General features: G+C 44.5%; 1 protein-coding gene across 1 annotated transcript in view; it reads left to right on the top strand.

The window, feature by feature from the left end:
* The window catches only part of SYN3 (synapsin III), a 274,735-nt gene that overhangs the window by 21,466 nt on the left and 225,829 nt on the right, over positions 1-27,440 (top strand). The window contains exons 2-3 of the mRNA XM_038386748.2: positions 4,645-5,121; positions 24,494-24,551. Of these exons, the coding sequence (XP_038242676.1) occupies positions 4,805-5,121; positions 24,494-24,551 (375 nt within the window). The 5' untranslated portion in view covers positions 4,645-4,804. The remainder of the gene's footprint in view (positions 1-4,644; positions 5,122-24,493; positions 24,552-27,440) is intronic.

The following is a 27,440-nucleotide window of genomic DNA, read 5'->3' as shown; positions in this document are numbered from 1 at the left end:
TTTATATTCCAATTGATTTATTTTATAGTTCTATGGTAAAAATGAGAACGTGAGCCATTTTTCAGTAATACTGTGCTGTGACACTTATATCTGATTTTGTAAGCAAGTTGTTTTTAAGTGAGGTGAAACTTGGGGGTACACAAGACAAATCAGACTCCTGAAAGGGGTACAGTTGTCTGGAAAAGTTGAGAGCCACTGATGTAGACAAGTCTCTGCCTCTTTCCTTTGGTTTTCAGCCTTTCACATAAAGGGAAGAAGTTTGGTCTAATGGTTAAAACATAGGATGATGACTCAGGAGAGCTAGATTATACTCCTATCTTTGCCCCAGTTTTCTTCTTTGTAAAGCGAGGGTGATGGCTTCACAGCATTCCTGTGAGATAAATTCATTCATGTCTGCAAAGTATTTTGGGACCTGCAGATGGAAGTCTTTCCAGAACTGAGGTTTGAAGCTTTGCCATTCTGACCTCTGGACTTCTGTAGGGCATTTTCTGTGTCAAACCTGTCCTAGCCATAATTGTCAAGCTTTCTGCAGCTCCATACCCTAACCCTGCCACTGTTTGGGGGAAGGGGTGTTGATCATAAGGTTAAATTTATGGTTGTATGCAAATATGCAAATAATCTCACTAAATAATTTACATAGTATGACCAACATATTGACCCTGATTGTTTAGCTCATAGAATATTTAGACCCTGGATATTGTTCCCCCTCCTGCTGAATGCAATCAGTGGAGTTGCACAAGACCAAATGTGGCTTGTGAACTCCTCATGGATGTTGCACGTTGACTTCAGCTGAAGTTGTGGCTAGGAGCTGCAGGATGTGTTGGCTCAGTGAAAATGAAGCCCCTATTCTGATGTACATGTCTGTAGAGCTAAAGAACAAAGGTGCATACGTACAGTGTGGGTATAATGCAGAATAGATTGTTTTTGATGTTTTCCGGTAAGCAGGGTGCTTGTTGGCCTTTTACTTATGTATTCCATTACTGATCTTTCTTTCATCTTAGATAAAACCTTCTCTGTAGCTGGGCTAGTGGTAATCAATATATTGATATGGCAGAGCTACAATTACCTTAATTTAAAAAAAATGGATTTCAATTACTTTGTTACTTACGCTAACCTAAGACTGATGAAAATATTCCCTCAAGGTACACTCTTTTCCTAAGGGTTTTGTAAAGAAACGAGCACACCTCTTGTCATTTCCCCCCACACACACTTTTACAGATGGAGTTGGAGGTCAAATCCTTCCTGAATTTCTAGAACCTTGGTCAGCAACCTTCCTGCCACAGTGGGGTTGTCTTCCTTTGGAATTTATCAACAATACATTGATTTTGGAGGGTTCAGTCAGTGGCACAGAGACAGCTCCAGAGCACGGACTCCACAGAACTCCAAGTCCACGCCAGTCCACGGAGAAGGAGACCAGTAAATGAATCCAATCTATGTCTTCTATGTGGCAGTACAGAATAACTAATTTCTATTCCTTTTCCTTGCTCTCCAGTGCCAGTATGCATCACTGCATCTCTGTTCCTGGATGACACACACTTTCTGTAGTGTAGGATACTTGTATTTATTATTTTAAATTATTTCACTTTGTTTTATTATTTCCTGTTGTTGATCCATACAGTTTAATTAATATTACTTTGTCCCTTGCTTAGAAGATGTCAGGCTTTTAGAGGAGATGAGAACTATACAAGGACCAAGTAGTGGGTAAAAATTTCAAAAGTGGAGCTGCAAGTTTCATGGGACTTTGGTTCCTAAGTCATTTAGGTGCTTTCAAAAATGTTACCCATCATGATTATTACCAATAGCCACAGGCTCCCTCTAATGGCTGATAGCAGTAATGGCAGGAAATGAATGCTTTAGCCATGGAACAGTGGACAACTTCCCAAAAAGCTGCACTAAAGATATAAAATGCTATATTACTGTGTGCGTCACTGTTGATATTGAAGTTAGACTTCTGCTGACCCTCCACTATCTGCCATCTGATGTCAAATACTCCAAGCAAATGTACCAAATTATGGCATTATGCTGTGATTGGACTCTGTCTATATGTGAACTGCACACCACCATAACCAACGCTAAACTTGGACCTTGGTGGTCTGCAGACAGCAACTCTGCTTAAATGTTCCTCATACTAGAATGTGGGTAGAATGTGTCATGTAGAGTAGTTATGTATTAATTCCATTTCTCTTTCTGTATTATGCAGAGAAATGACACATGCACCTGTGCAATGCCCTTCTATTAAGCTACCCATACTCTTCAAGAAAGCCTTCTCTTACCATTCTGCCACTGTGGTTACCACCTGGGGTAACATCTTTGCTAATACAGAGATTTGTTGTTGTTATTGTGGTAGGACAGTGGCAGTCAGAAGGTTACGTCTGAACCATGGGATGGAATGGTTCCATTTTACTAGATGTGAAAGCTGTGAGGCTGATCTGTAATAATTTAAGCATACTGTATGTGACCTGATTATGGGGTGTGTGTGTGTGTGTGTGTGTGTGTGTGTGTGTGTAACTATATTAAATTACTGGAACGTTTACCATATGCATATGTTGATTTAGTTCCATAGCAGGGCGGTTAGGAAATTAGCAGGAAGGCAAGACAATATTTCTAGATAAGTAACCTCTCAGTAAACAAGGCAGGGGTCATTAAGGAGCAATACTTGAGCTATTAGCTGGAAGCTCCTTCCAGTCACCAGTAAAGATACAAGGCTTATTTTGCCAAGGATGGGAACCAGAATATCAAAAGGCCACTAATTGGTTAAAAATCACCCTCAAGAGAAAGGGGAAGGCAGTTGTCACAGTCTGTTTGAGAGGAAGAGGCTTATATAGACACAGGCCCTATAGAAGGGGTCTGAAGCCGTTGGGCCTTTGTAACCTTCCAGGGAACGGTAAACCTTAGTAAAATAGATGTGTACAGACTATTCTGTTTTTAAATCCTTTCTCAGATGCTGTGTTCTTGCTACTAAGGTTAAACAATACTTACCTTTAAGAATGCTATCTAGCCACTGTATTAACCGCTGGTCACATCTCCCGAAAGGAAGACTTGCAGGTGCCAAGCCCAGTTGGACCTGTAGGGAAATCACAGTTGGTACATGGGAGGGGAAGAGGGTAGCCTGAGGCCTGGTCTAAGAGTTGGAGAATTGCAGGATTCCAGGGAAATAAAGGCTTGAGGCCTAAGACCTGAGGGGTGCACATAGAGAGACTTGAGAGGAGTCCAAGGTGCTTCTATACCTGTAACTGTGACACTAGGAATGGCCCCCACTGATTCAAAAGGCAGCCATCACTTTCACTGCTCCAGGCATCTGCTGTAATAAATGCCCTTGTGTTACCTGTTACTGGTATCCAAGACATAAACATGATTGACTACCATTATGTTGCTGTTGTATCATTTTTGTTTCCCTGCTCATTCCCTGCTATGCCTAGACAAGACCCAAAGGTGTAGGCTGTATTAGCAGAGAAGGGGGCCTTGCAGAGTCCCTGTGGAAATCCTATTCCCTGGCCACAGTGTCTCCAGTTGTGAAATAGTGAAGTGATTCCACTAACTCATGTGGCATTAGTTTGCTCTGAAATCTTGGATGCATTTTCCATAAATAACAAGACCGTTTAGTGGCTCAGAAAAATCCAGGTGTTTAAATTTCTCCTTGTTCATTACCTGATTGGAGAAGATCAGCAGAGTAATACACCTTATTCCTAAAAGAAGCATTTAAATCTAGAGGACCAAGTTTGCAAAGCAGCCTCAATTTGGCCTTTTAAAAATTGTGCTTCCAATTTTGTGTATGCCCCTGAAGTGAATTAGCAATCAGATAGTGTGATGATATCTCTAGTTAGCTACCTAATATTCATCAAGCCCAAAATCTAGATATGGGGGACACACAAAATTGCACGTACAGAGTCAAGTACAGAATGAAGCTTCTTTTGAAAATTGGTTTTGGAGTGTTACACGAGCCTTGCTCCAGGATTTTTTTTCCCACTAATGGTTGTGTTTAGAATGTTTGTTTCTCAAAATTCAGAGTCCCTTTAACAAGCCAGCAACAAACAGGTTTTTTTTATCCAATCCATTTACTGAAATTCCAAAGTATCCAATATTTGTCTCAGTTCTCTTGCCTCAGAATAGACTCGGATTGCTAGCTGGAATTAAAAGAATTTTTCTTCTCCATGGTGAACAGTATTGTAGAAATAGCCAAATGTATTATGGGACTCTTTTTTTTTTTTTTCTTTTTCCAACTTCCTCTGAAACACTAGCTACTGGGACACTAAATCAATAGACACAGCTATTTTTAGAGCCTTGCACAGATACAAAATTTGTATCTGCATCTGATCCACGGATATAAAGTGGATATCCACCGATTTGCAGGGCTCTAGCTATTTTAATCTTTTTGTTGTGACTGGAGGAGGAGCTGTGTACAATTCAGTAACACTTAGGGGCCGGAAAAGGCCATGAAGCCTACCTACTTCTACCCACTTGGCCAATGTGCCTTACTAGCAAGTTGGTGTAGGATACCCGGCATATAAAGTAATGACCCTTCTCCACTTACACAAGTGTTGGCTAAGCTTTAGGCCTTAGGATGTTCTTTAAAGGCTCAGTGTGTTGTTCTAATGTGGAACAATTTATCTGCATCTCACACAAGTGTCTCTTGTTCTTCCACAGGAAAAAAGGTCTTTTTGTATTTCTTCCTCAAACGTGATTTCAAGGGTGACAGCATCTCTCTGGACTAAGCTATAGTGACTCCAAAAGCCCCTCTGGACTGTGGAATAGTTATTTAATCTCACTCGTGTTGTGGAGAAGTTCTCCATCCTGAGCTTCAGCAATGAATTTCCTCCGAAGGCGCCTCTCAGACAGTAGTTTTGTGGCCAACTTGCCCAATGGCTATATGATGGATCTTCAGCGTCCTGATAACTCCACTAGCTCTCCAGGTTCTCCAGCAACTGAGAGGAAGCAACAGCAGCAACCATCTCAGCCATCACCCTCTTCCTCTTCTGGAACCAGTATCTTCAGTTCCATCTCCAGTGCCATGAAGCAGACCACACAAGCAGCTGCAGGACTGATGGAGCACTCGGCAAGCCCCACTCCTGTGGCTCAGAAACCCAAGATCCTTTTGGTGATTGACGATGCTCACACAGATTGGTAAGCACACACATCTACTGGCTGCTTTAATGACAGCAGTATTACTGGGGTGTAGGAGGCTGCATGGCTCGGGAGATCAGCAATAGGATATAGAGAAATTTGTGTCTGTCACCTATCCATGTCATTGGTGTCCAAGGTCTGGTTGTTCGGTGGCCTGTACTACATGAATGTGGTGATCTCTTCAGTTCTCAGTGTCGTCAGAAGTTCGGCTGCATGTGTGTGTGTGTTCTCTCTGTGTGCTGTCCCAGCTCTGTGCAGACAGCTGGCACAGCAGACCTCGAGCAAACAGCCCAGTGACCACAAGATCCATTAAGGTATGAAGGTTTATTGGCAGTGAAGCACGGTCCTAGCTCCCCGAATCAATGTCTAGAGTTACTCTAGCACATGTGTGCCCATGACAGTGGACGCAGCTCAGTCAGTGGCAGGACTTTTCACTGCCCCCTTGGCTGGCCAAAGACACTCCCTCTGAGATGCATCTTTATACACCAACACCAACAAGTTATATATTGTTCTGACGTATCAGGGTGCCACCCTCTGACGTATTAGGGTGCCACCCATTGCCTTGTACATGGTGGTTTGATCAAAACATCTCTATGCATCATGCTGTCATCCTGACCTTATCTTTAGGATGGGTCAGTGTGTTCCTGTTATGTTTGGGGAATGTGCTGGTATCGAGGTGTTCTGGTACCACCTTTCTGGAATGTGTTTGCGTATATCTTCTTGTGCCTAGCACTAGTTTAGGAATATGTGTTTCTGCAGTATTAGCCCTGTTCTTGCCAGATTCTGTGAGCAGGGCCTGCCTCTTGCTCACAACTTAACTTTGCTTTATATCAGCAAAGGTTTGATTACTTTAGCCCAGGCCGGAGGCCTCATACCAAGCCTCTGATAAATGGGCTTATGTTTCAGGCCTTCTTCCTACTGTATTCAGAGAAAAATGTCCTTTGGCACTAATTAGCAGACTTGTTGACAGTCTCAGAAGAGATGTCTGTGCTCAGCAGACGGAATTCCTCTTTCGCCCCTAGACCTGGTCCCTGCAGGCACATTGTGTAAAGGTGTAAAGGCACATTGTGGTGTGGTTTGGCGGGCATGCACAACACCATTGTGTTTGCTATACCTGTTCTATAAATAAAGAGAAGACCTCTATCTCTAGGGCTGTCAATCGCGTGCCTTTCACAACATCTACGTTCACCAAAAGGTAATTAAAATAGTAAAAACAGACAGACTACTACAAGTGATAATCCCCTCCCTTGCTAATCGTGATAGCAAACAGCAAAACGTTCAGAGGTTTAGCTAAGCCTCCAAAGGATATGCTTATGCAAACATCATTTGCTGCAAATGTTATTAGAAAGGGCTTTTTTTGTGAGATTTGCCAAGACAGAACACTTTTTCCAGAAGTCTTGGAAGACACCTGAATCCTTCCAAAATTCAGGGGAGCTGGCCTATTTGATTGCAGGACATCTCCTTGAAAGTTGGCTGATATGCAAAGCCTGCAAGCATCAATTTTTACTGTTCTGTTCTGTTCTATAAAGGTTTTTAGACTTAACGCATCACCATAATATCTGAGCACCATCCAGTAGTACATTAAGCTGTGTGACTACACATTTGTCCCAAGGCTCTGAGAAGCTGTGTTTTTATCACCTCCATCCCTCTCTCAGTGCCTGTCTGCCTTGGGCAAGCTGGCCAGGAGATCCAGAGGGTGGAAACCCAGAGTATGGCCTGCTTCTTGGTACTAGCCTTCAGGAAGTCATCAAACATCTGCCTCTGCCAGTTGGCCTCGGCAGCTGCCAGGGAGCTCTTCACTGCCCTCTGGTTTTGGAGACTCCCTTACAGGAGAGGAGAATATAACCCTGGGGAACATGTGAGTATTTGGGTTACCCAGATTTTGGTTATATGGGATTGTGTTGTACTTGCTCACTTCAGCCTCATCAGGAAAGTTGTAAATGGCCTTTCCTGCAGGATTTCATTATCTCCCCTCTACCTCCAGCCCTTTAGTTCCCAGCTGAAACCTGGAAGTGATGGTCAAAGATTAAATTGCTTTTGCTTTCTTTTTCTTTGTCCTCCTCAGTGTCCAGCCTATCCCTGGGCACTGCAAGGGCAATTGCTGAGGGAATGGTTCCACTCTGTCAGACCAGCAACTCCAAACTCTTTTCAGAACTGGAGCTAGGTAAATAAGAACATTATCTGAGAAAGAAAGAGGGATAAAGGGATTCTCCAACTAACCCAGGCAATCACTTCAGCAAGAGAAAACAGAAGAAGTGGTTGTATATTTCCAACAATGGTGGAAATTTTAAATGCCAGCAATAAAAATTGCACAAAATTCCTTCAAGACCATTTTATTTTCAACTCCAGTTAAAGAAACATCTCATTACCTACATTCCATCTAAATGACCTCAGATAAAGAGCTTACCTCTAAAACAGGGGTGGGCAAACCTTTTGGCCTGAGAGCGACATCTGCGTATGGAAATTGTGTGAATGTTCATGGATGCTCACAAAATTGGGGGTTGGGGTTCGGCAGGGGGTGAAGGCTCCGGCTGGGGGTGCGGGCTCTGGGGTGGGGCCAGAAATGAGGCGTTCAGGGTGCGGAAGGGGGCTATGGGCTGGGGTAGGGGGTTGGAGTGCAGGGGAGGGTGAGGGCTCGGCTGGGGATGTGGGCTCTGGAGTGAGGCTGAGGGTGAGGGTTTGAGGTGCAGAAGGGTGCTCCACACTGGGACTGAGGGGTTTGGAGGGCGGGAGGGGGATCAGGGCTGGGGCAGGGGATTGAGGCATAGGAAAAGGTCAGGGGTGCAGGCTCCAGATGGCACTTACCTCAAGTAGCTCCCAGAAGCAGTGTCATGTCCCCTGTTCCAGCTCCAGCTCCTATGCAGAGGCGTGGCCGGGGTCTCTGCACGCTGCCCCATCCGCAGGAACCACCCTTGCAGCTCCGATTGGCCACAATTCCTGGACAATGGGAGCTGAAGAGCTGGTGCTTGAGGTGGGGGCAGCATGCAGTGCAGAGCCCCTTAGCTGTGCCTCTGCATAGGGGCCGGAGAGGGGACATGCCGCTGTTTCCGGGAGCCACGGGGAACCACAGCACGTGTGGAGCGAGGCAAGCCCCCACCCTGCTTCTGGGTGGGAGCTTGAGGGCTGGATTAAAAGGTCTGATGGGCCAGACGCAGCCCACAGGCCGTAGTTTGCCCACCCATGTTCTAAAACTAGGTTTCTCTAACAGCAACACTGTCTTTGAGTGAAATGTGTCTTTGCTCCCTAGAACCTGTCAGATTTCAATTGTGTCATGTTTCATCGACAGGTAACCATTTCAAGATTTTCCCTTAAAGCCCTGTCAAACTAAATGTTGTTTGCAGTACTGTTGTAACCATGTTGGTCCAAGGATCTTAGAGAGACAAGGTGACTGAGCTAATATCTTATATTGGACCAACTTCTATTCATGAGGGAGACAAGCTTTTGAATTTACACAGATTTGGGGACCTGAAGAAGAGCTTTTGTGTAAGCTCAAAAGCTTTTCTCTTTCACCAACAAAATATAGATTAGCTGTTACTTGAGTCATCCTCTGGTTAAAAGTTAGAGAACTACATTCAGTTTACAATTCTCTTTTTTCCAGTTACAAAATACATAATGATTTTCATTTAAAATGCCCTCCTTGTGAGAGGAGACCTCCCTTCCTTTAATTGGTCCTTTCCCTATCTATACCATCCTTGAAAGCAGAGAGGAAACCTTGCCTAGTGGCTAAAGAACACATCTGGGAGCTGAGGCACATTGGCTTACATTTCTTGGCTCTGCCACAGACTTGTTGTTTTAACTCACCCAAGGTATGCTACTTACCTTCACTGTTCCTCATTTTCCTTATCTGTAAAATGCGAATAAAAATATTGAGCTGGCTGGAGCAGAGCATGGTGCTGCTGGGTTGATGGGGAGGAAGAGGCATCTGTGGCTAAGTCGCCTTTCAGTTTCTCAGATCCTGGAGCTACCTGCAGGCTGAATCTATCTAAGGATTCTGCTGACTTGTAAGGACACTGTGGTCCAGACCTGCTTCCCATTGTGCACCTTCGCCACCAAAAGAAGCAGGTAGTGAGGAGGCTGCGCTGGCCCCACTTCTGCCACATCCTCTGTGCTGGGTTGTTTGAGGAAGCAGGTGCCATGAAAACAATCACACTGACTTTCCCCCATGTTGTGGGAATCCCTAGCTGCCCCTCGGCTGCTTTGTGATGCTTGGGAAATACCTACAACATCCTTTTTTATTTTAGGTATATCTGGGGCCCCATTACCCTGGTATGGGAGACCCACGACAGCCCTCTGAAATGGAGCAGGACTATTATCCCCATTATGCAGATTGGAGACTGTACCAGAGAGAGTCTGACTTGCCCAAGGTCACTCAGGAAATCTGTAGCAAAGCCCAGGTCTGCTGAGTCCTAGAGTAGCACCCTAACCACAGGACCATTTCTGAAGGGCTCAAATGCTGGTTTTATCTCTGGTCCCCTTGTTATAAATGTAAACCAAGTTCTTGGGTGTAATGGCCTTCATTAGTCTCCACTTATTTCCCAGCAGACATGAGTGCATTACAGACCCATCGTTAACAGCATGGCTTGTTTCTGCCTCAAAAGGGGGGATTCATTTCAAAGCAAGGACTGCCCTCCTCTCCCTTCCTCTATCCTCCCCTTCCCAGGGTAATGGGCTTGGAGTTTACATCAAGGTGGAGGTGTAGCAACTGAGGCCAGTAACTAATACAGGATCCTTCATCCAAGCTGAAACGAGAGTGAAAATGAGTGGAATTTTCCCCATGAAATTTTAACGTAGTAGGAAAGTCTCTGGTAGGATGGCAATTGCATCTAGAGTTTGTGTGAATCTAGCAAAAACAGGGCTTTTCTGGCTACCATTTCTATAAGAGGTGATTCTCCCCCCCAACCCCACTTGGCACTGCTGCCTTCTCTTTTTGCTGGTATTTTCTTACTTATTTACTACCTTTATGCACCTGCTGGTTTTTCTCAAGTGTAACAATAAACTCAATAGCTGAGTCACTGGCTTGTGTTAAACTTCCCTGCAGTATCAAGGAGACACCACCAGGGGGTAGTCCATTACCACAGCATCCATCTAGCTCTCTGTTGGACCTCTTAATATGTCTAATACACTGTGCTAGCATCTGGGGCCTAGGGGCCAGTCTGCTGCCTAGTCCTAACAGTGTAATCAAAGAGGAAGGTGTGGCACTATGCCCCATATTCTTCATAGAGATACTGTATGGCACAACTAAGATATGTTTTGTGCAAAATGGGTCATGTGAGATATCATTGGAAAGATTATGATTGACTAAATGTGATTATCCTATTAGTATGTATGTATCATTTCTGGTTTCAGAGTAGCAGCCGTGTTAGTCTGTATTCGCAAAAAAGAAAAGGAGTACTTGTGGCACCTTTGAGACTAACAAATTAATTAGAGCATAAGCTTTCGTGAGCTACAGCTCACTTCATCGGATGCATTTCTGTATCTGAAGTTAGGAATATTGATTATGTATCAATTGCAAAAGTGTTTGCACCTGGGGAACACCCACCAGACAAAATGCAACCAGTCTGGCTGCTTAGTCAATAAACCAATAGGGAGAACAATAGGTCTTTGAAGATGCTAATCTCCCACCTTCCTGAGAAGCTTCCTGCATGCTGCTTTGACACTGCAGGGTCATGTGATCATGTCACCTGGTACTGGATACCATCTTGGACTGCTGGTATTTTTCCACTAGTAGTGGGTGGGGATCAAACTGGGAAACAAAAGATTCCCGCCATATGTAAATTCTATTTAAGGCTGGGGAGTGAGTTAATCAGGGTTGGTTCTTCACTGGATACATCCCCACCCCAAAGATGACTGCTCAAAACACCTAAAACTGAACTGGGGAAGAGCTGGACCAGGCTAGAAGGGAATATCTGGAATTCTAAACTGCAAGCAAAAGAAGTTTCTACAATATTCCACAAATGTACGTGGGTCTTTATAAAATATAGTAAGATTTGTGCCTTGCCTGGAAGCATTTACAGTAAGAGGGCTAGCTTCTGATCTTATTCACGTGGGTGAATGAAGGCAGTAGCGTCACTCAGGATTTACACAGGTATAATTGAGATCAGAATCTGGTCCAATGACCACAACACTGAAAGACAATGTTGATTAAGCCCAATTCTGATCTCAGTTACTCTGCTGTACATTCTGAGGAACCTATTTCTTCTTCCTAGTATCAATCTGATGAAATATCAGCTCAGACTGCCCCACCTGAGTAGCAGTGTTTGCCTTGAGAAAAGATGACTGTCTGGGGATTGTGGCTGGCCATTCTGGTTGCCTCACACATGGAACTAGTCCCAGAATCTTCGGAGCGAACAATAACATATTGTTACCACTGTTTTCATTTTTGAAGAGGTATCAGATTTAAAACCTTTTCCAACCCCTCTTTGCCTGCCAAAATAGCTGACTCTGCAGCATTTTTGTGTTGATAAATGGTCCTTTCCTTTCTCCTCCCTCGCGCTGGAAGAGTTAACTGGACCAGAAAACAGTCACTAGAAATAAGTAACAACAAGCAAAAAGCTATCAATATTTTAACATGTGACTGCCACAAAACTTTCCCCCATAACCTATGACAAACCCCATGTAATGAGGCCTTATTGTTTGCAGACAGGAAGGGTGGGAGACTGGGGAACCTGTCCACTGATTTCCCTTTTTAAAAACAAAAACACTTTCTTGTAACCCAAGAAGGTGGCAATATAGGTGGATAAGCAACTTATTTGTATTGCAGAGCACCTAGGAGCCCCAGTCATGGACCCGGATCCCATTGTGTTAGGCACTATGCTAACACAGAACAAAAACAGTCCCTGCTGCAAAGAGCTTACAGTCTAAGTATGTTAAGTGCACTTAATTGGAAAATAGTATCATTTGTTTCTTTAAAACTCTGCTAAGTCTATTGATATTACAGCACAGCCCTGAACTTATGTCTCTTGTAGTGATGGGCTGGAGGGTGTAAAGACCTGTAATGGGAATCCACACCTTCATCTGCAAACCTTTGTTAATTCTTGACACTTGGCATACCCTGGCATTTTTCAAAGCCTAAATATTTGCTCTTGAAATATTTTTGAGTCCCATATAACTCAATCCAAAATGGCAGGGATGTGGTAGCCATAGCAAAAGAAGGGTAGATTCCATCAGAGGCAGGAAAATGACCCAACTCTCCCTTTGATATGGTGGCAAAAATTTGCACAAGAGCTTCTATTTCTCTCCAAGACGTCCTTCCAGCACCTCCCAAAGAAGTGTATCTTTACTCTGCTTAGTGTAGTATTGGGGGATGACTCTTGTTGGGTTGCTCTGTTTTTTGACAAACTAGCCATTGTAGCCACCTGCAAAAATGAGTCTGCCAACGGATCTCCATCCACAGCAGAGAAAATGCCATTTTTTTTTCTCACTGAGGGTCCCTGTCCCAGCCATGCACCCCACAGGTTTAGAACTGGGCAAGCAGTCTCATTTGAGCTAGGCAAGCAGTCTGTTTGGAAGCATCTGCTGCCCTGGAAGAGATGCATTTTTAAAGACCCTGCAACCTCCATGTCAAACCTGCATTTGTTGCCAGGGCATGAGTTTTCACTCACTCACTCACTCACTCACACACACACACACACACACACACACACACACACACACACACACACACACACACACACACACACACACACACACACACAGAAAAATGGAGTGGCAGAACTCCATGTTACTACAAATCAGCCAAATCCAGGATCATGACCTCATCCAGGAGGAAAGTGTCCCACATCTGGCAACTTCCTTGCCCATATCAGCGTTAAGTAAAATCCCCCTCTTGCTCGAGTGTTTTTTTCCAAAGCTGAAACAAGATTTGAGAACTGTGAATTGTTAATTCCCGTTGTCCATGAAGTTGTACTCACTTCCCCACCCTAATGCTTTGTTTAAACAGCATACTTTGGAAATGCGCATGCATACTTTATTAGCCCACTAATAAAGTACCATGAAAACATTGCTTTTTATGCCAGCTGTAGTAACAAGGTCCCTGCTCACTTCTATTTGCTAACTATCCCATGTCACTTTTCAGAACAATAGGTGTGTTTTGTCCTCATTCCAAGCTAATCCGATACTATCAGAATTACATTCTTTCTTGCTTGCTTAAAATCCTTCCACCCCATCAAGAATTTGTGCCATATTTCACAGGACAAAGCCATTAAGGACAATGTGAGTATTACAAAATTGAATTGTTGTTTTTCATTTCCCTCCATCTCTAAAGCCAGGCTGTCTTAACATAATGGCGCCAAACTCCTGGACTTGGAAGAGAAGAGAAATTATGATTTATTCATAACCAAACCCTATTCCAAGCTATCTAAAATAACACTTTTTTGTAAAATAAGGCTTGCAGGGCTTGTCAGAGCTTGGAATAAAGCGCTGGATCACATTAGGAAGAGGAAATTACCAGCTGCAGTTTACTGGGCTAAAAAAAAAATCCATTTCTAGTCCTGGTCCATGGATATTGAACCTTAAATATGTTACTAGTCCAGGACTACCAGTGGTCAAATAATGTTAATCTAATACTGAGTTTGGTAAATCCAGCCACTTTGCAAACTAGTTCCCTTCTTTTTGCAAATACATTTACTATTTGGAAACATTCTGTGCATGTCATAAATAAGGCTGTGTGTCTGTCACAGAGGTCATGGAAGTCACGGATTTGGTGATTTTCCGTGACGCCCATGATTTCTGCAGCAGCCGACACAGCCGGTCCAAGCAGATCAGGCAGCCCCTGACCCAGCTGCACCGGCTGCCGCTGGGGCAGTTTGGGAGTGGGAGGTGGCTCAGGGTTGGGGCGGAGGGTTGGGGATGCAGCCAGTATGTCCCTGCAGCTCCTAGGTGGAGGGACCAGGGGGCTCTGCGCGCTGCCTCTGCCCAGAGGTGCTACCCCCACAGCTCCCATTGGCTGCGGTTCCTGGCCAATGGGAGCTATGGAGCTGGAACTCATGGCGGGGGCACTGCACAGAGCCTCCGTTACCTTCCCTCCCCCTAAGAGCTGCAGGGACATGCGGAGCAGAGTAGGGAGCCTGCCAGCCCCGCCAACCCTGCCCCCCAGCATCAGCGGAGGTCCTGGGTAGCGCGCTGCCACCCGGTCCCCCTCCTAGCACCAGCGGGGGTCGCGGGGGTCCCAGGCCCCCCATCTGTGATGCCATGGACTGCCCCCTCAGAGCAGCTGCAGCCCCCCAGTCCAAGTTTTAGTTAGGGGTATAGTATAATGAATTTTTGTTTACTGCCCATGACCCGTCCATGACTTTTACTAAAAATACCTATGACTAAAACGTAGCCTTAGTCATAAGCAAACAATTGTTGGCCTACAGATTATTCACTAAGGCTATAGCTACCTAAGAGAGCGTTCAGTGGCGCAGCTGCACCACTGTAAGCTCTGTAGTGGAGCTGCTCTAAGATAACAGGAGAGAGCTCTCTTGTCAATTTAATTAATCCATCCCCAACAAGCAGCGGCAGCTGTGTTGGCGGGAGAAGCTCCCCCAGTGACATAGCACTGTCCACACCAGCACTTAGGTCCATGTGGCTTATGTCACTCAAGAGGGAGGCTTATTCATACCCATGAGTGACATAAATTATACCGACATAAGTGGTAGTGCAGACGTGTCCAGTGCTGATATTTGGAACATGAGCGTAGAAATTGGTTGCTTAATTTGCAAGGCTTTGTTTGTGTTCCCTGACTGGACATCCTAAATTTTCTAACAGGAGAATAACAAATACTGAATTGAGAATAGCAAATAATGCCCTTCAAATATGCATTGATAACACCGGTTGTGAGTAATTCGTAACTAAGCAGCTGTCATTTGAATACTCATAAATAAAGAAGGAAATTTTTATTAACAAACATATCTGCAAACCTGAGTTTTCATTATTTGACCAACTCTAAACAGCACTGAATATTTCCTTTCTTGCACCTCATCCTTATTTGGAGACAAAATTCCACTTTTGGGGGCAATAGGAATAATATATGTGATGTATTTTATTATATCAATAAAGAGTAGCTATTTCAATATTGCATAGGGACTTTGAATACTAGTGGTGCCAGAGCTAATGGAATAGTGGGCAGAGTGCAGGAGAGGCTGTCAAATGTACACGATAAATTGCAAAACCCGCCTATTGTTCTGGAAAGTGACATGGGATAGTTAGCAAATACAAGTGAGCAGGGACCTTGTTATCACATCTGGCCCAAAAAGCAATGCAACCTCTTATTTATATCAGCATCACGTGTCTATATTTCTATATTGCATATGTAAATCAATGTGGGGTCCAATGCTCCTGGTTGGAAGGTGATACAGAAATGTAAAGGATTAGTAATATTACAAAAATAGACACTAGGATTCTGGCAAATATTCCCTACCAGGTTACAAATATGCTCATGCAAGTCAAATTTGGGGTGTTAATTACTTTACCAGAGTCCTTTTAAATATACGATATTTAACCTCAGCGTGTCTTGTCTAGACCTAGGCGAACCTAAGAAATTCAGCCGGGTTTCTCAAGGTTTGTAAGCCTTTTAGTGACCTGCAAATGAACCCAGGCACTTATATAATTTCTGCCTAAAACACAGCAGCTTTGATTGAGTTTTGCTTTTGAGTTATTTTGGTTCCCTTGTTCCTAACTCTCAAAAAGAAAAGCAGTACTTGTGGCACCTTAGAGACTAACAAATTTATTAGAGCATAAGCTTTCGTGAGCTACAGCTCACTTCATCGGACGAAAGCTTATGCTCTAATAAATTTGTTAGTCTCTAAGGTGCCACAAGTACTGCTTTTCTTTTTGCGAATACAGACTAACATGGCTGCTACTCTGAAACCTGTCATCTAACTCTCAAAGGTGCTGTACATGCATTTCACTTCAAAGCAAAAGTGGAATACAGTATTGTATGAACCCTTACAAAATGATACCCCTCCAAACAGCTCCAGGCTCTGCCATCTAGATTTAGCAACAAGGAAACTTGCTAGCAATGTACAATTTTAAATTGTATGTAAAATAAACTTGCTGCCTCTTGTGTCACAGAAGCGTCTACACCAGGGGTGGTCAACCTGTGGCTCTGGAGCTGCATGCGGCTCTTCAGAGTTAATATGCGGCTCCTTGCATAGGTTCTGACTCCAGGGCTGGAGCTACAGGTGCCAACTTGTCACTGCTCAACCCCAGGTACTGCCCCAACTCCGCCTCTTACCCCAAGGCCTCTGCCCCTTCCCACCCCCTCCCCAAACCTGCTGCACCCTTGCTCCTCCCTCCTCCATCCCAGAGCCTCCTGTACCCTGCGAAACACTGATTGCGGCAGGAGGGGGAGGTGCTGATTGGCAGGGCTGCTGGCGGGCAGGAGGTGGTGGGGTGGCAGGGCTGCTGACATATTTCTGTGGCTCTTTGGCAATGTACATTGGTAACTTCTGACTCCTTCTCAGGCTCAGGTTGGCCACCCCGGCCTACACTGATTTAAGCAGCAGCTCGGAAGGAGGCCCATCCAGTTTTCTGTGACTTGAAGGAATATGGCTGTGATGCTGACCTACAGCAAGACATCCTTCATATACTTACAACCTTGGAAAAATGCAAAGAGCAAGATCAAGTGTAGTGTTAGTTAATAACAGACCCATTTGCTCTTGAAGAATTCCATTGTCTCTAGTTAGCCCAGTTTCATCAGCAATAAGTGATGCAGGAGGCAGACAGAGTTGCAGGAATCTTAATTTATCATGGGGCGGGCTTGGAAGTGCTTAGATACTACAGTGATGGGCACTATACAAAGGGCAGGGATGAACTGCTGTGGATGGAGGTCCATTGACAGACTCATTTTTTTCTGCGGACAATGATGGCTAGCTTGTGATTATAAGGCTCTAGTGTTTTTGTGTAGCAGCAGCCTGGGCCCATCTTGTGTTGCTGAATTGCTGATGATCACTATGAACCCTGAAGATAAAAATGCAAAAGGGATTATTTTACAATGTGCAGGAAAGGATGGTCTTGTGGCTAAAATGCCAGCCTGGGACATGAGATCTCTTCCCACTTCTCCCACTGCCTCCCTGTCTGACCTTGGGCGGGCCACTTAATCTTTCTGTGCCTCCATTCCCCATCTGTAAAATGCGGCTAATAATTCATCCTTTCTCCCATTTGGTCTTGTCTATTTAAATTGTCAGCTTTTCAAGGCATGGCCCCTCTCTTCTTACGAGTTTCTACAGAACCTAGAACAGGTGCGCCCTGATCTCAGTAGGGACCACTAGGTGTTACTGCACAGTGAATATTAAACAATAACATATCCCTTCTATGTCTGAATGATACATAAAGGTCTCTACTTTGCAGCAGGTATGTAGAATAGACCTGATTGTCCCAAGGCACTCAACTCCTGGGGTAACCATTACCTCCCCCTCCTGCAAGGCTTTGTGTGATCGTGATTGTGTGACCAAACTTGGAAATCCATATCGTTTGTAGGTAGAAATTTCTAATCTGGGAGAAGTGGGGAGCTGGGCCAGAGAGCAGAAAGCCTTGCTCATTTTTATCCATTAAAAAGGCAAACCAATAAAAATGCACTACTGACTCCCTTTGTATTGTCATAGGGGCTGGAGGGGTATCTGGGCATTCCACAGCCTGCTTGCTAGTATCTTGGAAACTGTCTCCTTTTTCCCAGTCCCAACCCCTTTTACGTAGGAGACAATGCGGACATACAGTGAGGGCCTTGTGCATCACCCGGGCCCCCAGACCCTTTGACACAGGGAATTCTTTGAGTGGCTAACCTCACTCCATGAGGTCCACCCTCATCCAATCAAGAGAGTTGCAGCCTGGCATTTTCTAGGTTAATCTTGGAGGAAATTAGAAGCTTTGATTCCCAAAAGACTCAAGAGATATCTCTGTTTGTATTTGGATGTCAAAAAAAGGAATTGGGAGATTCCATTATTTAATCCTTTTAGACTTCTATTTGATTCACTCACTTCTCTCCTCCTCCTGCTACACTTTCTTCCTCCATTTTTATTTTTCCCCCCTCTTTCCATTTTTCTCCCACCGTGGTTCTTGCGTCACATTTTTTGTTCAGGCCCCCACTGCAGGCTAGGAGTGTGGGGCAGGAAATGCAGCCTGAAGCTATAGTGAGAAGAAATGGGTGGCCAATAAAGCTAACCTAAGTTTGTTGGATTGGATGCTGTTAGGGGCCTGATCCCATTGAAGTTAATGGAAAGACTCCCAGGAATTTGCTCATAAAACATGGTGACACTCCGTCCTCTATCCTGTATGAATTCTTTTGCTTGGAGCTGTTAAACCTCCCACCCTGTTTGACTTGAAACAAGGAAGATCTAGATTGCTCCTCAAAAAACTCTCATAGGCTTAGCATATATCTAACACAATGGTGCCGTATATGCATGAATTCATGCAGATAGCTATGGGATTCTGGCTCTGGATTTAGTGCTCCTCTTCCCCCTCACTGGCCTCTTATCTGGTCACTTGAAGGAGCAACACCACTAACTCATCCAGGATATGGTAGGAAAATGTAACCAACACAGACTTTATTTCATGATAAAAATCACACTGGGGCAAGTGAGCAAAGTCAGATCAATAGTTTGGGATTCTCTCTCTGCTTTTTAGTTCAGAAATAATATTTGTTTTGAATTAAATGAAAAGGCAACACCAGGAACATCTCAGGCTGCCTTGTAGGGATATCCCTGATGGATAATGAACCTGCTCCACCCACATGGGCTCCTGCTTTTAGCCTTCAACCTGAAATGCAGCCAGCAATAATTCTGTTGACTCCAGCTGCCATGGGAGTGTTCTCCACAGGAGTGCTGAGGTGATGGCTGTTGAGTTACTTCCAGACACACTGCAAGAGATCACAGGGACATTTCTTATAATTACTTCAGTGAGGTCTCTTGCAAGACACCTTGAGGCACATTGATCTCTTCTTGTCCTCAAAAATTATTTAATGCAGTAGCCATTTTGTGAAATAGCCTGAAGAAGTGCCATAAAATACATTTAACACAAAATACTGTGCTTCCAACAGGCTGAAAAATGGGACATAACCCCACTCATTCAGCCAACTGACATTGAAACAGCTTCAGATTTTCCAGTCGCCACTCCCCTCTTCCCCCTGCAACACTCTGACTCATGTTATCTCATCCTTCGTAAGCAGACAATGGGATACTGCCATCCATGTCCAGAACATCTTCAGGGCAGGTAACAAACCTAGCATTTGGCAATGTATGTTACGTTCAGGTATCCTGCCTGCTGAGACTGCCTGATCCTCTATACCCAGGCAAGTCAAGCAGATCTCAACCCTTTTGTGAAGTGCTCTACAACCCATCAAGAAAATGGAAGGTTCTCTGCAACATCCCCTTCCATCTACATACACCACGAATCCTGTGGCTACCACTGCAGTGCCCACCGAAGTGGTCCTTATAAGCACCTTCTCTCCAGGACATAAAAGCAACAAGGAAAAAAAAAACTCAAGGAAGAGACAAGCCTGGGGGGGTAAAGGCATATCTAGGATTCCAGTTTTGAGCATATTGACTGGTTGATGAAGTGAACACCAAATGCGCCTTTGGAATTGTTTTAATATAAAAACAAAAGTAATCAGGTAAAGCTAAATGTGTATGGGAATAAGGAAATGGCCAACTGTAGCTCACTTTCAGAGGCTTAACCATAATGTCCTATAGACTTCTAGGAAAAAATGATCCCTATAAATTTTGATCTTTTTCTACTGATCTTGGCAATCTCCACTATACATCTGGGGGGGGGGGAGGATTCCATGGTTGTGCCATGGCCTCTCTGTGATTCAGATATGGATTCACCAAGGCCAGCACAAAGGGGCCGCTGGACAAGAATAAGCTTCAGTCTCCAGGGAATTCCACAGCACCACTTCTATTGAAGCCCTGGCAAAGGGGGCCAATCTAGATGGTAGGGTGGCCAGGTGTCCGTTTTTTGACCAGAAAGTCCAGTCAAAAAGGGGACCTGATAGTGTCAGTCAGATCTACTGATCGGACACCCAAAGTCCAGTTATTGCAAGCAGGGGAGGTGGGGAGGACCAGAGTCATCACCTACGCCAGCTCCTATTCAGCCATGACTACCTCCTACCTGCATCGGGCGGATGCAGCTCTCGGCCCCAGCTCTGCAAGTGAGTCCCTCCTGACCCACACAGGGAGACGGGAGAGGACAAAAGCAATGAGAAATGGAGGTAGGGGTAAAGAGGAGTGAACAGGGAGTGGGGCCTCAGGGGAAGGGGCGGGGCAGGGGAGGTTCTGGGACTCTTGCTGGAGTGTCCGGTTTTTAAATATTACAAAATTGGCAACCCTTCCAGGTGGCCAAAAGAGCAGGAACACAATTTAAGTCAGCACTGGGGGCCATATGAGCTCCTGCAGCCCCTGAATAAGGCAAGGCGCAAGCTGCCTCCCTTCAGTGTCTGTACTAACACAAGGATGACCTGGGCCCTTGATGTTTAGGAAGCTGAGAGGTGCTTATACTACTGTGTGAGCAGGCTCCTTTGGGGCCACTTTTGTAGACTTACTCTGATAAAAGCTTCACAAGAATATGGGGACACAAGTACTATGTGCTGGCTTCTCACGAAATGCTCTTTACACGTATAACACAGGGACCAGAGAGCTGATGCTTTTCAAAACCAGGCCTTTGCTTCTGATCCCCATAAAGAATGTGCTGTGTATGTATCAGACTGGGAATGGAGCACTTGCTTCCCCCAACCATGTCACGGGGGGGATGCTCGGATTCTCTGAAAAGCAAGCTTTTAATCTTTCTGAACAAATTTGTGAGAGGAGACATCTGAGGTTTCTATCGTTACGGGGCTGAAGGTGAGATTTCAATCTCACTGGGGCTGGAGATTGAAAGCAGAAAGCAGAGGGCTTTTTTATGTGTTTCTAATGCCCTTTTACCCAGGAAATATTGCTTCCCACAAGTGTGCAGCTCACTAATCACAGAGAAAGATGCACTAAGGGGAATTTCTTTTAAAAGCAGAGGGCATCTACTGAGCTATTATAGCACTTCCTTTCCCCCCTGCACAAGCTGCAGCAGTCACATGTTTCTTACCATTGTAAATCCTCCCTAGGGTTTGTTCTGCTAGCATGGAGCCACAAGTTTTTCCATCCAAAATATCTGTTTACATGCTAATTTACTGAGATTGGAAACCAAACCACTCAACCTACACCCTGCATAGCCTAATTATAATGCAGCAATTTGACTCTGTCAACATCCTGCATGCTTTATAATAAAGTGCTGGCCAGTTAGACCAGTGGTCAGTAATCCATGCTGACATGGGACGGGGGGGGAGGCAGGATGACTTAGATGATTCCTGTTTTGATCTCTCAAGCCAGTAGGCTGGGAACACTGTGAGGCAGCCCACGCAGCCTCTAGGGTGATGAAAGATGCCTTGCATTGTTCATAAGTGACTTCATTGGATAGGCTAGAGTGGCATTGCTGAGGCACCAAAAGAAGACCTGTGATGGGTCTTATGGTTAAGACATGGTATTGGGACTTGAGATCTGGGTTCAAATCCTGGCTATGTCACAGGCTCCTGGTGTGACCCTCAGCAGATCACTTGTATGGCCAGATTTGCAAAGGAGAGCAAGACTTAGCAGCTCCCATTGTTCTCAGTGGGACTTGCTGGGTCGTGATTGCTTTTGAAAATCTGGCCCTTAATCTCTCACTCTCTCGTTCCCCCTTTGTCAAATGGGGATATAACTTCCTTTCTCCCACATTTTGTCTGTTGTAAGTTCTTTGGGACAGGGCCTGTTTCATGCTGTGTGTTGATGCGGTGTCTAATGCAATGGGGCTCTGACCATGAACGTGACCTACAGGTACTTCCATAGTATAAATAATTCCTAGTTGGTTGAAACTTCAGGGGCTCCAGGGTGAGACTAATATCTCTTTTCTGCTCAGTATGGTGGCCTCTACTTCCCAAAGGCTCAGAAACACCAAGTGAAAATTAAAAACACTATTGAATCTGTTTCCGAGCGTATTTGCAGCAGGTGTTTCAGTCTTCCCCTGTGCGGTGTCAGAATAGAGAACAGAGCAAAACATTTATCTCTGAATTATTTAGCACCTATTGTCTTCAGAGACCCTTACAGCAGCTTAGCCCTGGGTCTGCCTTGAAAGAAAATATATCCTCTAATTTAAAAAATATGAGCTGAGTCATTGGAATGAGCCAGGCCATGTGGAAAATGGGGTCCAGAAACAAAGGTCTCACTGTGTCTTAATCAAGATGCCTTGTTCTTATGCCCTGGATCCACATGGTAGTGGTGCCCCAGACGTGACTATCTGGGAACAGAGTCTGTATTGTAGCAAAGGGTTTTATAATTTTTACTGTGAAGGCTAATTTCCTGGACTAAGCAGTGGAAGTCTCATTGCTTCATCTGTAATGGATGAAAGAGTGTGTGGATAATCAGCCTTCATTGTGAGTAGGACCGAAGCGGCACCAATGAGTTAGGAACCAGCAAGTCAGCAGAGTGGAGGGGTCATCAGAGGGAGAAAGTTTGTTTCATAAATGTAGGTGATGCATAAACACTGTGATGATCTTCTGTTTAAAAAAATATATGCGTGTACCACTGAATGCCATGCCTCAAACTTCAAAACAGTTACTATGGGCACACTAAGTTTATCTTGGCTTTTGAGACTGCTGGTTACAGCAGTAATTTGCTACATGTGAAAATGGGAAATATCGTTAAACCCAGTTATATCGCTATAACCAGGATGAACTTAAGTGCACTCACTGTGACTCTTCTTGCCAAAGAGGTGGCATCGTTTTTGGCTTTTTTTCGTTCTAGTCTCATGACCTCAAGGAGGCTTAGGGATAGCTAAAGTCCTGCATTTTCCTTTTTCTGGATTTGTAAGAGCCTGTTGGAGTAATCACACCTGGCTAATGTACTGTCCCTACCTAACTTCCGATCATAGTCAGAGTAAACTTTGTGCTGATGAATAGGCTTTTTGACAGAGGGACCTTTTGGTGGAAATTTTTTAAACAAAATGAAAACTTTTGTTTTGTTTAAAATCACCGTTTCAAAACAAACTTTTGTTTAGACTTAAAATGTCAGTTTGGTTCTTTAAATCCGGACAACTTTGTGGGTTGTTTTTTAAACTTTTTTCCCACAGCCCCCATTTCCTCCCACACCCCAATCCAATGACACGAGACGGAATGAAATAAAATGTGTGGGAAAGTTTTTAAAAAAAAAAACATTAAAAAGGTATAGGGGAAAAACCTACTCTTCCCCCTCCCCCTAACTTTCCTTCATTTTCTTTTTCTGTCCAAACTTTTGTCACTTGGATAACAAAGTGTTGAAAGTGTTACTTTTTCTCAGAAAGTAACAAACACTTCCAATATTTAACTGTTTCCTATACTTTGTTGCTGTTTTTCAAAAGGCAAAAATTGGGAAATGGTAATACAGTGGAAGGGGGAGCCCCCCCTTTTTAAAATGAAAACAAATCAATATTTTGGGTGGTGGGGGGTCCTGAAATCTTCTATTTAGGAAATTTTTGAAAAAACTAAAAAGTAGTCATCTAAGTCAACAGTTTTTGATTTATCTGTTTTCTGCTTGGAAAATAGCTTTAGTTAGAAATCTCCTGATCCGCTCTGTAGAGAAGAGAATGGCTTAAAAAGCATATACTTGTCCTATACCTGGTTCTTACTGCACTATCAGTCCATCCCTTTGAGCGGTAACGTCCATCTGTTTTCCTCTGTTGTATATTCAATGGCTGTGGCTATTAGCAGAGATGAGAGGAAGTATATGAGAGAGACTTTTTTTTCAGTGACTCTGATGCAAATCTGGTTTCACAATTTTGAAGAAATCTATGCTTATGGACATTTTGAGGATATATATACTGTTTCTTTAAATCAGTCGTATAAAGCCAGGCAAGATAGGGCTGGGAAATTTCCTAAGACAAGTTCTACAGTGAAACAGAGAGAGAGAAAGACAGGCTTAATATGGTTTTCATTATGCTGATAAAGTTCCTTGTTCAGTGTTGGAAGAAAATTTACTCTGATTCTTTGTCACATGATAGATTTAGGCTCCCTCTGTCCATAGCCTCTGTCCCCAGGATAGAGAATACATACAAACTGGTCTTATCATTGATTATTACTGTTCTGTAAGGTGCAGGGAGATAATTATTTTCTCAATCTACAAAACAACCCTTCCAAGCCTTCAAGGAAATTTCCTGTGTGATTTTTTCATCTGGTTTGGCAGATTTCTCTTGGAGAACAGAAAGTCAAGGGAAAATGGGAATTAGTAAAACATGTTGTGAACCATCTGGAAATCCTTCAACAAAAAGGGAAAACAGCAGCAAAACAGTAGCTGACAAATAAATAAATAATCATGAACTGCAGCCTTTTTAACCATGTCCCCCCCCCTCTCTCCCTCCTCAGGGCCAAGTATTTCCAGGGGAAGAAGGTGAATGGAGAATTTGAGATCCGAGTGGAACAGGTCAGTGGTCATTGAAATCCTCTGTAGCAAGGGTTCGGGTAGGTGATTGAGACCCCACCTGCAGGTGTCTGCGGGCATCAGCCAGGAGGAGAAGGGTGCTAAGGAGGAATTTTAAGTCTTGTCTGTTTCAGAGAATTAGAGAAGCCGGAGATGAAAATAACCTTTTGGGCCATCCAGTCCTGCCTTTTCAGGATTGTTCCCTATTGTACTTTTTCTAGTGCTGCTTTGTGTGTCCCTATGGATATGTCTACTCTGCAATTAAACCCCACAGCTGGCCCACACCAGCTAACTTAGACTCATGGGACTCAGGCAAAGGGGCTGTTTAATTGCAGTGTAGAGGTTTAGGCTCAGGCTGCAGCCTGAGCTCTGGGGCCCTTTCACCTTGCAGGGTCCTAGAGCCCAGGCCACAGATTACCTCTCATGCCAGGGACGGCTGAACCAGGGCCAAGGAGCTTAGTGCCCCTACGTAAACTCTCATATGCCAGTGGGGGAGGGAGCGGAGGTGAGAGGGGGACCCAGAGGGATAGGAGCAGCCACCACGGGGCCCAGGAGCTGGTGGGGGAGCAGGGAGTGGGACCCAGAGGGTCTGGAGCAGGCCTGGAAGCAGGCAGGAAGGGATAGCTCAGTGGGTTGAGCATTTGCCTGCTAAACCCAGGGTTGTGAGCTCAATCCTTGAGGGGACCATTTAGGGATCTGGAGCAAAAACTGGGGATTGGTCCTGCTTTGAGCAGGGAGTTGGACTAGATGACCTCCTGAAGTCCCTTCCAATCTTGTTGTTCTATGGATTTACATGATCATCACAAAGCAAAACTGAACAATGGAATTTAGGTTGAACTCCCAGAACCCTCTTCCCACCCTGGAGCCAGCTGTCTCCCCTCCCCTGCTAAGTCTCAGTACCTCCCTTCCTGTCCCTCCTCCCCTTCCATTTGCAGGGAGTATCTGCCTCTCCAGTGTGTGCCCCCACAATCATTCCATAATCTCCTTTTTCTCCTCTCCCAAATACCCCAAACCAGGGTAGTCAAATATTTTTTGTCAAGGTCCAAATTTCTTGGTCAAGTATAGTCAAGGTCTATACTCCAGAGAAAATAATAAAAAAGTTAATAATAATAAGTAAATAAAAAGATGTTGGGGTCCATTCAAAAGCATCTGGTGGTCTGGTTTTGGCCCACAGTCTGCCTACTGACTGAAAACCCTGCATCTTCTTTCCTTCCTTCTCATTCAGAATTACAAATGAGCTCCTTGGAGAGGAGCTGTCTCCAGTACCCATCTGGTGGAAGCCCTCTGACTGAAATAGACAGGGGAAGATTAACCCATTACTGGGCTCTAGACAAAACTTCCTCATGTCTCCCCGGCCCTTCTCCCAGTTGGCTTCCTTGTGCAGGCATGCACCACAGCTTCCCATACTTGTAGCAGCTCTTGACGCTATTGCTAAGCAAATCCTGTGGGTAGAACAGAGGGAACATTGGCTGTTGAAAGTGGGACAAGGCTGGGCAGGCCCTGGGGTGGGGTGGAGTGGCATTGGCCTCATGGCAGCGACAAGGAGGAGCTGTGCTGGCTACCCCAGTGCTCTCTCAGGTTTGGCCTTGCCGCCTCTCTGTCATGACAAGGATAGATGGGGTCACAGCGCCACTCAGGTTGGGCCCCATCCAATAATTGGGTACTCAGCATATGCTTAGGTTGCCTATGCCTTAATTCAGCTTTGGAAATGGAGCCTCTGCACTGCTGTTTCCCTGATTGGATAGACCAGGATCATTGCCTACCATGGAGCTTGTAACAATTCCCAGAAACTCCTGTGAACCTCATCCAGCCCATCAGCCAAGACCTGTTACTTAGGTGGCATGCTCAGGTTTGGGCATAGGACCCAAAGGGGCTAAGGAGTGCAAGTAATAATCAAGTGTGCATGCGGCGAGAAATATGCCTTCATTGCAGTGGCTATCAGGGCTCCCACTGCTAGGAACCATTGCCTGCTAGTGTTGTGGTTGAGAGTTACCTCAGTGAAGTCCCCTTCTAATAATAAATGTAACAACTGTAGCATTACTCCAGAAAATGAATTATTTAATTGAGAGGAAGATTGGACAACAGTGAACAGAAAGCAGGCTGCTTCCCCTGCTCCCCTTATATGGCAATGGAGCCTAAGAGTAACAGACGGTGAGTTGTGCCTTGCTTCATTGAACCTTGAATGCAGAAGTGATCATCAGTTCTATCATTGTCTAACAAGGGAAATACAAAAAGAAAAGGAGTACTTGTAGCACCTTAGAGACTAACAAATTTATTAGAGCATAAGCTTTCATGAGCTACAGCTCACTTCATCGGATGCATTTGGTGGAAAAAACAGAGGGGAGATTTATATACACACACAGAGAACATGAAACAATGGGTTTATCATACACACTGTAAGGAGAGTGATCACTTAAGATAAGCCATCACCAGCAGCAGGGGGGGGAAAGGAGGAAAACCTTTCATGGTGACAAGCAAGGTAGGCTAATTCCAGCAGTTAACACGAATATCTGAGGAACAGTGGGAGGTGGGGTGGGGGGGGAGAAATAACATGGGGAAATAGTTTTACTTTGTGTAATGACTCATCCATTCCCAGTCTCTATTCAAGCCTAAGTTAATTGTATACAGTTCGCAAATTAATTCCAATTCAGCAGTCTCTCGTTGGAGTCTGTTTTTGAAGCTTTTTTGTTGAAGGATAGCCACTCTTAGGTCTGTAATCGAGTGACCAGAGAGATTGAAGTGTTCTCCAACTGGTTTTTGAATGTTATAATTCTTGACATCTGATTTGTGTCCATTCATTCTTTTACATAGAGACTGTCCAGTTTGGCCAATGTACATGGCAGAGGGGCATTGCTGGCACATGATGGCATATATCACATTGGTAGATGCGCA

This window comes from Dermochelys coriacea, chromosome 1, assembly GCF_009764565.3.
Source record: "Dermochelys coriacea isolate rDerCor1 chromosome 1, rDerCor1.pri.v4, whole genome shotgun sequence".
Lineage (NCBI taxonomy): Eukaryota > Metazoa > Chordata > Testudines > Dermochelyidae > Dermochelys > Dermochelys coriacea.
Note: the sequence above shows the minus strand (reverse complement) of the source record. Positions and strands in the feature narration are given on the sequence as shown.